The following is a 13,561-nucleotide window of genomic DNA, read 5'->3' as shown; positions in this document are numbered from 1 at the left end:
TACATTTGCAATCCATTTGGCTTGCATGCAGGAGACATGTCAAAAATTTACTGAACAATTACAATGATTTTTACATTAATAAGTAATAGCACTATAATGTATAACAACATTACAAGGATAACATATTGTACCCAGCTCAAATTTCCAGTTTGTCCTGCATGAATTCATCCACTAAGTAATAACACTTCAGTGTCAGTACCTCATATAGATTTCTTTTAAGTGAACCTAAATTCATCTGCATCAACTTGTTCTCTTTTAATTTATTACAAATTTTCATTCCCATGTATTGAGATCCCTGGGCATACAGTCAGAGGCGGTGGGTGGGGAGCATAAAATTTTCTTTGTTTCTGGTATCATGTGAATGGACAAAATGGTTTCCCTTAAATAATTCATGTACGGTGTACAAAAATATAATAATTTCGTATGTATAAGGAATGTTCGTGAAAATGTTAGTGTGTGCACGATTCAGCCTGTGCACCAAAAATAGGGCGGCTTTTGCAAGCATTTGTCAGTGATTTGAGAGGATTTAATATTTATTTGGTCCTGTTAAGTTAAATTCTTACAAAGGTTGTACTTAATGTAGGACAGGTCAATGAATATCATATTAAGTGGACAAAATCAATAATACCTTCAGACAGTTTCTGTAATGTGTCTGCTGTGACTAATTAAGATGAGAATAGTATTTTCTTTTCTTAAACCTCATTCCACTCAAAATATCACATTCCCTCTTCTGTATCTTTCCATAACACAAGCACAAAGGCAGCCAAAGCCAACACACCGTCTTTGGTGCTCAACATTTTCAGGTAAACTGACACTTGTACAACTGTGCTTCAGCCATGTGGGGCACAAGGAATTTACGCATGTTTGCACAAGCATAGATTTACCTGTGTAGTCACCTTTATCTATATAATGTTCGGAAAAGGGCATGATAATGTGCCATGGTATTTTAAAACTGAAAAGAAAATGTAAATTGACAATTCAAACAATATTTGTTAGAGATAATAATTTTTAGATTGTTTGACAATTTGAGACCACTTGCCCTTCATTCTTGCAGTTCAACATTCGTTTTATTGTGGTTGTCTTTATATTCTTCATTCTGTCTGTATCTGGTAGATTCATCTTGGTCTGGGGTTCAGGAACTCTAGTGTTCGCGAATTCTAAGGTATGCGATGTATCTCTCCTTTCCCTCTTTCTATTATTTTCTTTTATGCCTTATCCTGAAACGTGCTAGTGTTTGTAGTTGAGAAAGTCCTGGTTTTACAAATGGTGTATACGCAAGATGGAATGTAACAATATTATGCGAAGGTAATTACTGCTCACCATATAGCGGAGTTGCTGAGTCAGAGAGGCACAACAAAAGACTGTCAGAAAGTGAGCTTTCAGCCAACAAGTCCTCTGGTGAAAATAGACAGTGTGCACCCACACCCATGTGACAGCAGTCTCGTGGCTGCTGTAGATTTACTGAACTCATTTCTTCCAGTGTTGATAATGGTGTGAACTTGCTGTTGTTAAGCAGTGAAATATCCGTAGTATGGAGACTAATAAAAGAAAAGCAAACAGACAGGGAGGAGGGAAACAAGTTAAAAAACATTAGTGTAAATGAAGCATTGATTAGTTAGTTCACATGGATATGTTCTAATGTGGACATGTGTAGGTATAAGTGTGGTACTTAAGCAGGGTTGCCACAAGTTCTGGAAAGCAGGGAATTTCAAACAAGCCAGGGAAATTTTTTCCCCTCAGTAGATGAAACTGTTTGTTTCCTGAGATGGCTGGGTGCAGCTGAGAATGTGTGCCGCTTCCCTACTCCCTCGATTTCACTGCTTCTCCCCCTTCTACTACTTCCCTCAGATTGCAGTCAGTGATGGCACCACTTCTTGCCACTGGCCTAGCAGGTACCAAGGAGAGAAAGGGGCATGAGGAGTGGTTTGTTTGTATCTGATTCTGAGAGGCTGGTGATGAAGCGGCTGGAGATGGCGATCATGTGTGCAAGAGATGTCTGTGTAATTGTGTGAATGTGTGTACTCTCGTTTTCTGACAAAGGCTATGGCCAAAAATGTTGTTGTGAGAGTGTGGTTGTCTTTTCTATGTGCCTGTCTGCGGCTCAGTGATCATCTTTATGGTGAGTTGCTACATATTCTTATTGGTAGTGATTTTCAGAGTATTCGTGCAAGCTATCTGTTACATGGATTGATCATCACAATCACATTCCATCAACAGGGTGTCTGTGACAAGTGAATACCTGCCCACGCAGGTGGACTTCAATGACGAGTCAAAACTGCAGGCCATTTCTTTAGATATCTCTTAAAAGATTGGGCCTGCTGATCTGAAGCCCATTGTTTCCCACTAGTGTGCAGGCCCTGCCCATTAGATCTAGTCTCTCAGATCTGCCTGCATGCTGGGTCTGTTTGTGTGGCATAATGCAGCGGATTTTGGTGGTTTATTTGTGGACCCAGGACTGCGGTGCTCCTCGCTAGGCCATAGGCCAAGAGCATTGGATTTCAAGAATTGTGACTGTCTCACTGCAAGTGCATTCTACAGTGCAGCATTTTATAGACTATTTATTCTAGTACATTTTTTGACGCTTAGAAAGTAGTTCATAAATTAGAAAGTATGGACGATGAGAAGAAGAAAATTCTGGCAGTTGCTGGCAGTTTGTAAGCTATATGCTCCTTTATTTCTTGAAAGAAAAGTCACATAATACCTGTAAAATACACATAACACAATGGGTAATAACAAACAATAACAAACGTAGTAAAAACCAACCTTTTATTGAGTCACCTACTGTGTTGGTTTACACAACTATTCCCCACCTTACACACTTCTTTCAAGAGGTGTACTTCTTTCTGAGGTTATTTCTGAAATCAGTGAAGGTATCATTTCAAGAGATCTTGATGTTAGTACCAAGATTTCTGCTCAACCTTTCAGAAACACACAACTCTTTGCATTTGTGTCAATTTATGTCTTTACTTCCCCTTGAGATCTCAAAATTTGTCAGGGAAAAAATGCTAAAACTTATCTGGTAATCAGGGAAATGTCATTGAATTTCACTTGGGTTAACGTGTGGAACCCTGTTAAGTCACCAGGGAACTGTGAAACACTTCTTTAGATTTGTTGCTGAAAAAGATGTCAACTATACGGGGGAAAATGTCACAGTCTGCAGAATGAGTTACCAATGTGTAAATTCATAGTTAAATTTCTTCATGCAGTTCCTTTCAAAGAAAAAAGAGTATGTCGTGTAATACACTACGATGACCAATTGAGAACTAAAGATAAAAAAAACTGGAAATAGTCTCAGGTCACAACTAAACTGGAGGGGCCGCAATCAACATTCACTTGTTTCTGGTACACACAATTTCTTTTTCCTCAGTACTTACCTGTTGGGGACAACTTCATGTATACACTGCATGTCTTCATAGTGTGTGGTGGATTGTATTGTTTGTACCACTGTATTTTCCTCTTTTCTGTTCCTTTAGCAAATCCTCTGTGGGGAGGAAAACTGTTGCAGTGAATGCACTTTGTGGTATGTGTAGAAAATGTAGTATGGGTTTCCTCGTCAGTTGAAGTAGTTGAGTGTGCTTGGATACTGTAGTGTTGATTATAGGTGGCACAAAGCAGATGCTAAAAATGTTGTGTTAAGAAGTGCCAGTGATAGTTTCCAGAGTATATAAATTTTACTAGGGAGGGTCAGGAGCAGAATCATTGGACCAGTGAAGCAATCTCTGCTGCAGTTATGAGGTTAGGCAAATGCTGGAGAGTGAGGCATTTGACACAGTACCATTTCAGAATTTCCATTATAAGTCTCTCTGTAATGTGAGGCACTTCTCTCGTAGCATCTAGCAGTTTGTATTGTTATTGTAATGCTGTCAGTCTTATCTAATGAACCAATGGGAGCACTGTGGTCTTTTATAAAACCTACCTGCTAAGAATGCCAGACTGACAAGTGATATTGAGGATTTGCTTGGACAATTTTTTTTAAGGGTAAATTGAAATTCTGCAACATTTGTTCTGTGAATCTCAGCCTCCCACTTGTTTTCCTGTTGCAACTTCATGTGTACAGATTGATGGCTCCTTAATATTTTAAGGTTATTGTTTCCAGTTATATATCACCGGTAGTGTAATAAAACCAGTAATGGCTCTATATATTTATGTAATATTCTGAATTTGTAAATAGTTGGCACGTGTTCCTAGAATAGCTTAAGGCGTACTGCATCAGGAACACAAATTCCAAACTCCGACAAATCATTGTAGATTTTTAAGACTATCAAATAATCTGAAAATCCAGTTTGTCAAAATGTACAAAAAGGGAAAACTGTCAAATGTTCATCTTGAAAATTTTTGTTCTTCAAACAAGAGCAATAAAACAAGCTTCAGAGAGAACTGGCACAGTGTTCATAGAGGTTGGCACCTACTTGTGGCCAAATGGTTAGGAATACTGTATAGTAGTAAATTTGTGTAACGTAGAGGTTTATTACAGCCGTATTCTAAAACTTTGTGCATGTGTGTAAAAATAACTCGGTAATATCTTTTAAAAGGTTGTATCTAATTGGGTTCTAAGGTTAATTCTGTTCTTCAATGTGTTTTTTTTTTTTTTCCTTTGTCTGGTTCTAATAGGTGTTAAATTTGAACAGTGGGAGGGGGATTATTCCAACAGGTTCCAGCAGCACACTGAAGAATATATCTCATTCCAAGGTTAGAGAAGCAGACTATAATATATACTTTATGGGTTCACATAATGAAATTGAAGATTTTTAAAAGTAAACAGTTGTGCAATGTTGGCACACTTGGCTGCATTGTCACGTAGTTTACACAAAATATCATCTTAAAAGTAGGAAAATTACGTAATACTATTAAGGCTATTGATATGCAAAATTGTTTAGTTACAGAATCTGAAGCCCGAAATCAAATACAGTTTTGCTATTCATTTTTGATCATTCTGCTAAAAACCGTAGAGCTTTAAAAGAAACCTTACTTTCTGTTAGTCACAGATATTGTTAACAGGTATTAAACTTTCAGCTATCAACCACCAAGTACTACTTTTGAAACTAAAGTAACAGTGTAATCACATTTGAAAAGTAATTTTAATTATTAGACGATTATTTATCATGTCAGCACATAAGTAATGTGAATAAGTTGACACTTGCTGCCTTACCTTTCCTGATAGTGTTTTTTGCTACTGTTTGTTATTCAGCAAAACAATTTCAGAAATAAAGTTTTTATGCAGGTGAAGCTGCTGCAATTTCTGCTGCCACCAAACCAAACTCAGGCCACAAGTGCTGTTCTGGAGAGAATCCTGTGGCCTTAGAATATCGAAGAAACATGAGATCATTAATTGAACAGTTGGTTGGAGTTTTAAAGACAAATCCTGGGGCTAAACCCAGTACTGTACCCTTGGGTAAGTGTGTCTTATGTGTGGTACTCTGTAGCTCTTCAATTTATTAGGTTTTGTAAACTTCATTAAGTAGCTTCTGAATGTAAATAGTGCCAGAACTGTTTGCATCCTGTTTCGATAATGTACAAATTTTATTCACTTCTGTGGACTTAAAAACATTGTTCAAGCAGCACAAGAAATGTATACTTTTAAAACCAGTTCATTAACACATACAGTGTGTCTGTGTCTGGGGTTGGGAGAGGTGTATTCTAAAGTAATTCCCCACCTCTGTTAAGATTTGTTCAGTAATGTAACAGACTATTTCTACAAACTGTTAAACCAAACTTCATTAGGGAGGAAATGTGCTGAGAGGCTGACAGGCTGCCCAGCAGTTCAGAGAGGTTGACAAGATGTCGAGAGGATAACACTTACTACCCTTATTATGCAGTTTTGTGCAACAGTAACTTAACTTCAGTATATGGTGCAATAAGACCAAAGCAAGTGACCATCTCTTTCAGGGGATAAAAAAATGCCTTATCTGGGTTTATTTGAGCAACATCCGACCAGTGCTATCTAATGTGGTACAAGAAAGGTAGTATGCTACTCAAAACAGTGAGGAATTCCATAGTGCAGTGGGCATTCCACTCTGGAGCTACTCACTGACAGCCCCCAACCACAGCATGTCTGTAGAAACTGTCCACCGCTGGGCAGCCCCATGGTAGGAAAGCCAGGAAGGCAGCTGTCCAACAGTGGACAGTTTCTGCTGACGTGTGATGGTTCAGGCTCTTGCATTGACTGGCCTGACCGCATGTGTGTTAATTTTAAACACCTGGAGATGGGATTTTAAAATCTTTCAACCAGTCGTGGTTCGAATGAGTATTAGAAGTGGGTCTCTCTCTAAATTATCGTAACTCTCAGTTTGGGATGTCCTAAGTACCAAATCTTAAGAAATATTCAGTGTGTAGATTTCCTTCAGATGTTGAGCCTCCAGAAACAGTAACATTGTAGTTACGAGAGGAAGAGGAACATGGAATAAAAGCTTTAACCCACGCTCTTGAAGGGTATAGACGTGGGTGCTGATAATCTGTGAAAGTAACAAATTGACAATGTGGACTTGATTTCAGGAGGCTAAATTCTATATACTTGCTGAGAGAAACTAATTAGTTTTAGGAAGTGGAAAGATTGGTCAAAACGATCCGACTAAATGTGTCAGATTTGTTACAAGGTAGAGGGATGGAGGTGAGGTTTTATAAACTTAAAGGCAAGTTACTCCAGAAGTGATAAAAAGAGTGAAAGGTGCAGTTAAAGACCAATAACACCTGTTCCTGCAGATGGCTGCATTAGTGAAGACAGCTAACTTCACTGACAGGGTGGAAGTTGCAGAATTTTGCAGCATCTTTCCCAGAACCAATCAGTCCTCTAGTTTGGAGCCAAGTGTAAGTTTTGAACAAGGGGCTCAAGAGTCTGGGTTGATATTGGCTAAGGATTTGTCAACGTCCACCGTCGAGTGGAGAATTGTGGGACCCATTGATAGAGTAGGGGTTAAATACACACAGGAAGTGGGCACTAGGTCAACAGAGTAAATGTGGCATGCCTAGGTGGTTTTTTTAAGGTTAGGGAAATCTGTCTACAGGGCCAACAGGATACTCTGATTTCAGGCAGGAAGAATACCATCCCCATTCATTAATTAGAATAGCACTTCTTGCGGCACACTGAAGAAAGAAAATCGTAATATAGTTACATGTAACTGCAGGAGTGTCCAGGGAAAGGTCCCAGAACTATTGTCGCTTATGAATGTTAACAGTGCCCAGATAATACTAGATATAGTACTGGTCACATTATAGTATTAGATATTTCAGCTTATTGGGTATAGTATGGGAGAAGCAAGTGCTTACAGCAGGTGGCAAGGCCAGGGAATAGTGTGAAAGTGCTGTAAATGCCTCATCTGAAAATAACTGGAGCAATTAATCGGAGAACCAAATCGTGAGAATTGCGTCTTACATCTCCTGGTCATCAACAGACCCCAACTTTTAGACTGTTTATGTAGAACGGGGAATCGGTGATCATAAGGCCTTCACAGCATCTCGGAATGACTGCTAATAGGAGTATGGAAAAAAGATTTTGCTGAGCAAAAGAGATTACCTAAATAGTCAGCATGAAAATTTAATCCCCAGCATTGACAATGTTGATCAATGGACAGAGTTTGAAAGAATCATAAATACTATTTAGACAGGTGTATGCCGAACAGAGCAGAGCTTTGAGGGGTGTGAAAGACCCACTGTGGTTAGTCGGCTGTGTCTGAAAGCTGTACAAAAACATAGAGATTCATAGTGAATTCAATTGTAACCAAAGCCTTATGGACAGACGAACTGACTGAAGCCAAAATTAGCATAAGGAGAGCAATGCGTGTAGGGTTCAGTGTATCTGGAAGTAAATTTCTATCCACTGACTTGACAGAACAATGTAAGCGGGGTGCTCTCTGCTTAAATCAGTAAAGAGGTAAAAGCTATCTGTCAGCACAGTGACTGTTTACGGTATCGAAATGGAGGATGCAGAGGATGGACATACTAAAGCCTTTTTATAAACTGTTTTACTGAGGAAGATTACTCTTTAGTTCGTCATTTAAATCTTCACAGAAACGCAATGGTAACAGATCTCGAAATAATCGTGGAATAGAAAAACAGCTTAAATGCTCAAGAGGAAAAGCCACTGGACATAATGGGATACCAATATGATTCTGCATAGACTGTGAAGAAGTACTTGCTTCTAGCAGCAGTGTACTGTAGATCACTGGTGGAGTGAAGTGTTACCAATGATTGGAAAAAGTGCACATTATTCCAGGTTTCAGGAAGTGTTGTAGAAAAGATGAACAGAACTGTAGACCTATATATCTAATGTCCACCTGCTGTGGAACATGTTTCATGGTCACGTGTTAGGGCATCTGTGGAGATAAAAAATGACCTGTAGGAATAAAGTTGATGCTGTTTTCCTCGAGTTCTGGCAGGCAATCGATAGTTCTGTACCACTGCCAGTTAAAAGTAATTATGTAGAGAACAGCAGTCCAGCTGTATGTCTGAATAGAAGAGCTTCTAGCAAACTGAATACAGCATCTTCACCCCCTGCGAGTCTGGCGGTTAGGATAGGCCCGAGGTATTCCTGCCTGTCGTAAGAGGTGACCAGAAGGGGTGTCTCACCTTTTTGGCCTTCATGTGATGGTCCCCTGTAGGGTTTGACCCCCATTTTTCAAAATTTTCCCAAATAGTGAGCCAATTGGGGAAGGGCGCTTTACGTGGTGCATCGCGTCCATCATGCACTGAGACCTATTGCATCCTTCATTGACTTGGATTGCACTCCTGCTCATTCTCCAACTGTTGGGCAAGGTCACCCTCCTGGGTGTGTATCTTTCAGTCAACTGTGCAGTATAGTTTCCTGCGCTGACGGTGATAATGGACTTGTTTCCTTGGTTGTGCACCTGATATCAAGCACGGTAGTCAGTCCGTTGTGGTGGGGCCGCCATGTACCCTGTTGGTTGTAGCCTCGTTTAAAGCCCACCTTGGCAGGCGTCCGTGGGCCTGACCCTGGGTCAGTGACAGGAAGATGGGGAAGTCATCACTGCCACACAGGTCATTATGTGCTCTGCAGTGGATAGATGGGAGAAGTCCTGGGCTGCAAATTGATAAATCAATGGCCGAGTAACTACCATGAGCCACACTGAAATGTGTGGCAGCCCTGAGGCAGAGGTCTAGTTGGGACAGTAAATTTTCAACATCTCTGCCTCAGCCAGTAAGCACAGTGCAACCACCCAAGAGGTTATGGGCATTAAAATCTCCCAAAAGTAGGAAAGGTCTAGGTACTTGATCAATCAGTGCAGCTAATACATTCAGGGGTACTGCACCATCTGGAGGAAGATATACATTACAGACAGTTATTTGCTGTGTCATCCTTATTCTGACAGCCACAGCTTCAAGAGGGGTTTGAAGGGGCACAGTTTCACTACAGACTGCATTTAGGACATAAACGCAAACTCCACCTGACACTGTTATAGTCGCTACAGTTCCTGTAATATCCCTTCTAGCTGTGGAGGGCAGGGGTCCCAATTGCCAGGAACTAGGTTTCCTGGAGGGCAATGGAGAAAGCAGGTGTAAAGCTTAACAGTTGCTGTAGCTCAGCTAGGCGGTAGAAAAAACTGCCAAAATTCCACTGGAGGATGACTTTGTCATTACACTGGAAGGCATGGAACATTCAATGAGGCGTCAGCTGCCTCAGGGTCACCTTCTGCCACCGACTTAGTGCCTGAGCAGTCTATATCCATTGTATCTGAGGGTCCAGCGAGATCTAGGTCCTCAGCAGATGCCAGCTTGTGGGTAGCAGTGATGTGGGTACCACCGCAATTCCATTAGTCTTGAGGATCTTTTTGAATTTCTCTCACTGCTCCATTGGTTTCCCTGTCTAGGAGGACTTCACTGATTCAGTCTCAAAGACTGAGGATGAGCGTGAAGCCCTACGACCAGCTGCTTTTGGGCTCTTCAGCCACTGGCAGGTGTCATATTTTCCACAAGCAGAAACCTGGCAAGGGAGCGACCCAAGGGACCTCTTCCTAGCGAGGGGAGCCAAAGAAGACTTACGCTTCTCCGACACAGAAGTGGGGACTGATATCCTCGATGGTTGGGAGCTGTTGCTCCTGAAGTAGGTGGTGCAGGAGCAATAGGGAGACAAGTGCTGACCGCCCGCCACGCCCCCCCCCCCCCCCCATCCAGGGGGCACACGTAGTCTCGCAGCTCTGAGAGGCGACTGGGGTTGGCGGAGCTGATGGCGCTAGAACTGTTGTAATGGCAGCTTAAGATGATGTCATATGTACAGGATTTAGACATTCAAAATTCCTCTTAGCCTTAGTGTAGGTCAGCCGGTCCAGGGTCTTTTACTCCAAGATTTTCCTTTCTTTTTGGAGAATCCTGCAGCCTGGCGAGCACGGTGAATGGTGCTCTCTGCGGTTGACACAGGTGGGAGGTGGAGCACAGAGAGTAATGGGATGTGAAGGGCATCCACAATCCCAACAGGTGACACCGGAAGTACAGCGGGAAGACATATGGCCGAACTTCCAGCATTTAAAGCACCGCATTGGGGGAAGGATATAGGGCTTTACATCACAGTGGTAGACCATCACCTTGACCTTCTCAGGTAATGTATCACCCTCAAAGGCCAAGATGAAGGCACCGATGGCAACCTTATTATCCCTCGGACCCCGGTGGCTACGCCGAACGGAATTTGCACCTCACCACTCTAAATTGGCGCACAGCTAATCGTCAGACTGCAAAAGAAGGCCCCTGTGAAATATGATACCCTGGACCATATTTAAGCTCTTATGGGGTGTGATGGTTACAGAAACACCCCCAGCTTGTCACAAGTGAGTAACGCCCGTGACTGGGCAGAGTATGCTGTTTTGATAAAGACTAACCCAGATCTCATTTTGGACAAGCCTTCCACCATTGTTAAACTTGGCATTCATTCTCTTCCTAAGGACACTACTCCAGCCTCGGTCTATCATCTTCAGTTTCACGACCTTTGCATGGAACTTTGCGATGGTACCTTTGTATACACTGATGGTTCTCGGACTGCCTATGGTGTTGGGTATGCTTTCGTCATTGGCACCAGTATCGTTCAATATCGGCTTCGGCACACTGCTCAGTATTTACAGCCGAGCTGTTTGGCTTGTATCATGCCATTGAGTACATTAGGCGACACAGCCTTTTCATTTGTGTCTGCTCAGACTCACTCAGCGTCCTTCAAAGTCTATGTGCACTGTACACCAACTATCCCTTAGTGCAGTGGGTGTGGGAAAACTGTCATTTGCTCACTCTTGTGATGTTTCTGTGGGTTCCTGGTCATGTCGTTCTGCCAGGAAACGAGGCTGCTGATGCTGCTGCCAAGGCTGCAGTCCTCGTACATCAGCCCGCGAATACCTATTTTCCCCTCCGATGATCTGTGTGTTGCTGCCTGTCAGGAGCCAATGGTCCTCCCTTCATGGGAACAAGCTCAGGCCTATTAAGCCTCTCCCAGTGGCTTGGATGACCTCCTCTCAGCCCTCCTGCTGGTAGGTCATTTTAACTAGGCTGCATATTGGGCACTGCCTTTTTGCCCATCATTTGCTAAGTGGTGCTACCCCACCATTTTGTACGTGTTGCACTCAAGTTTTAACTGTCCACCACTTCCTGACGGAACCCCCAGGGGGTCCACAACTCTTTTGTGGATACGTTCGTAGCGAGCAAGGGACCCCGAGCTAATGAGGCCCTCCTTCCTTTCCGGGCTGCATACCTTCCTTTTCCACATCCTTCCCTCTCCCCCATCTTCGCCCCTCCTCCCCTCACCTCTGGCTCTTTCCTTCCCTTTCTCCCCCTCTGGGAGTATGGTTTGTGCCTACGTCCGGAGACGGGTGCTCGTAAATGTACCGCATTCTTCGCCTTCTCTGCTTGTATGTCTTCATCCTTCCTTTGTCTTTCTCTTTTCCTTACCTCTTCTCTTTACCCTTTTCTCCGCTGCAGCGTTAGACACATCTCCTCTTTCCTTCCCCTTTCTTTGTTTTTCCCTTTCTCTTTCTTCCTCCCTGTGCGTGTCTGAAGGCCGACCCACGCATTTTTATGCGTAGCCAGTGATGGGGTAACGTGATATTCCCCGCCCCGGGTAGACAGGTAGGACACGTACGTACCCCCCGGTAACGGCCGGGCCCAGGGAGGGGTGATTACCCGAGCTGATACCTTCCGAAAGTGCCGATTGGTCCCTCCGTCCGTTGTCGGGAGGTGTGACCTGAGGTGTGAACAATCACCTAAGGCGGGAGTGCCCTCCGAGAGGGCCCCCACAAGGGAGGAGCGCGCCATCGGAGACACCGGTAATCATGGGGGATTCTTCTGCAATGGTTTCCTCACCTTCCACTATGTCTGCTCACAAGCGTAAGTTCACTGAGTCTCAGCCACAGACAGTTCTTCAATTGTTGCCACAGTTCCTTGTTGTTTCTCGGTCTGACGAAGGTCATGACTTCTCCACGGTCAACCCTTTCATTATTCAGAAAGGTGTAGACACAATTGCAGGTCCTGTAAAGTCTTGTTCCAGATTACGGAATGGCACCTTGTTGTTAGAAACAGTCAGTGCCCTCCAGGCACAAAAATTGCTGCATACTTCACTGCTCCACACCTTCCCTGTCCGGGTTGAAGTGCACCGCACTTTAAATTCCTCGCATGGAGTCGTTTGTACACGCTCCTTCGATGGATTGTCTGACGAAGAAATTCAGCACTACCTGTCTGACCAGGGCGTAACGGCTGTTCATAGAGTTATGAAAAGGGTTGACACGAACATCATTCCAACCCGCACTGTCTTCTTGACATTTGACAAAGTTCAACTCCCATCGAAAATCAAAGCGGGCTATGAGATAATTTCCGTTCGCCCTTACGTCCCAAACCCTAGGCGTTGCTATCGGTGTCAGCGGTTCAATCACACCAGCCAGTCCTGTTCCAATCCGGCCAAGTGTGCTACGTGTGGCAAGGATGCCCATGAGGGTGCTTGTCCACCTCCATCCCCTCGCTGCATCAACTGTGTGGGTGACCACGCTGCTTCCTCTCGAGATTGCCCCGTTTTTAAGGACGAAAAACTCATCCAGGAAATCAGAGTGAAGGAAAAGGTGTCGACCTTTGCTGCTCGAAAATTATTCGCCAGTCGACAGCCCACCGTGCCTCAGACAGGAAAATACAGCACTGTCCTTGCTTCTCCTCGGCCAACAAAGGAGGCGGCCATGCAGACTTGCGACCTCACCTTTACTGCCACGGTCGTCAGATCGGCCAGCGCAAAGATCTCCCGTTCAGCCTCACCACTATCGCCTGCCCACTCTATGGCTCACCCTTCATCGGGTTCTGCTAAATCTCGAGCCCAAAAATCAGACACCAAGACTTCGAAAAAAGAGAATACTCGTGAAGATTTTTTACGTACCCCAACTTCACAACCATCTGTTCCTCCTTCATCTAAATATCATATTTCCAAGAAGGCTACAAAGAAACCCAGTTCATCTCCTTCTCCGCCAAGGCGTGTCCCATCTACAGCACCACCTGGCAGAAATCGCCCTCGGCCGTCTTCTGTGTCGCTGAGGCGCACTGCTGGCGGCCGATCAACCGGCCGATTGCTGGTGGCAGGAGCTGCTCCTGAACAACC

General features: G+C 43.5%; 1 protein-coding gene across 1 annotated transcript in view; it reads left to right on the top strand.

Annotated features, from left to right (window-relative positions):
* The window catches only part of LOC126235717 (serine/threonine-protein kinase polo), a 70,617-nt gene that overhangs the window by 14,279 nt on the left and 42,777 nt on the right, over positions 1-13,561 (top strand). Inside the window, exon 7 of the mRNA XM_049944489.1 lies at positions 5,222-5,392. Coding sequence (XP_049800446.1) covers positions 5,222-5,392 — 171 coding nt within the window. The remainder of the gene's footprint in view (positions 1-5,221; positions 5,393-13,561) is intronic.

This window comes from Schistocerca nitens, chromosome 2, assembly GCF_023898315.1.
Source record: "Schistocerca nitens isolate TAMUIC-IGC-003100 chromosome 2, iqSchNite1.1, whole genome shotgun sequence".
Lineage (NCBI taxonomy): Eukaryota > Metazoa > Arthropoda > Insecta > Orthoptera > Acrididae > Schistocerca > Schistocerca nitens.
Note: the sequence above shows the minus strand (reverse complement) of the source record. Positions and strands in the feature narration are given on the sequence as shown.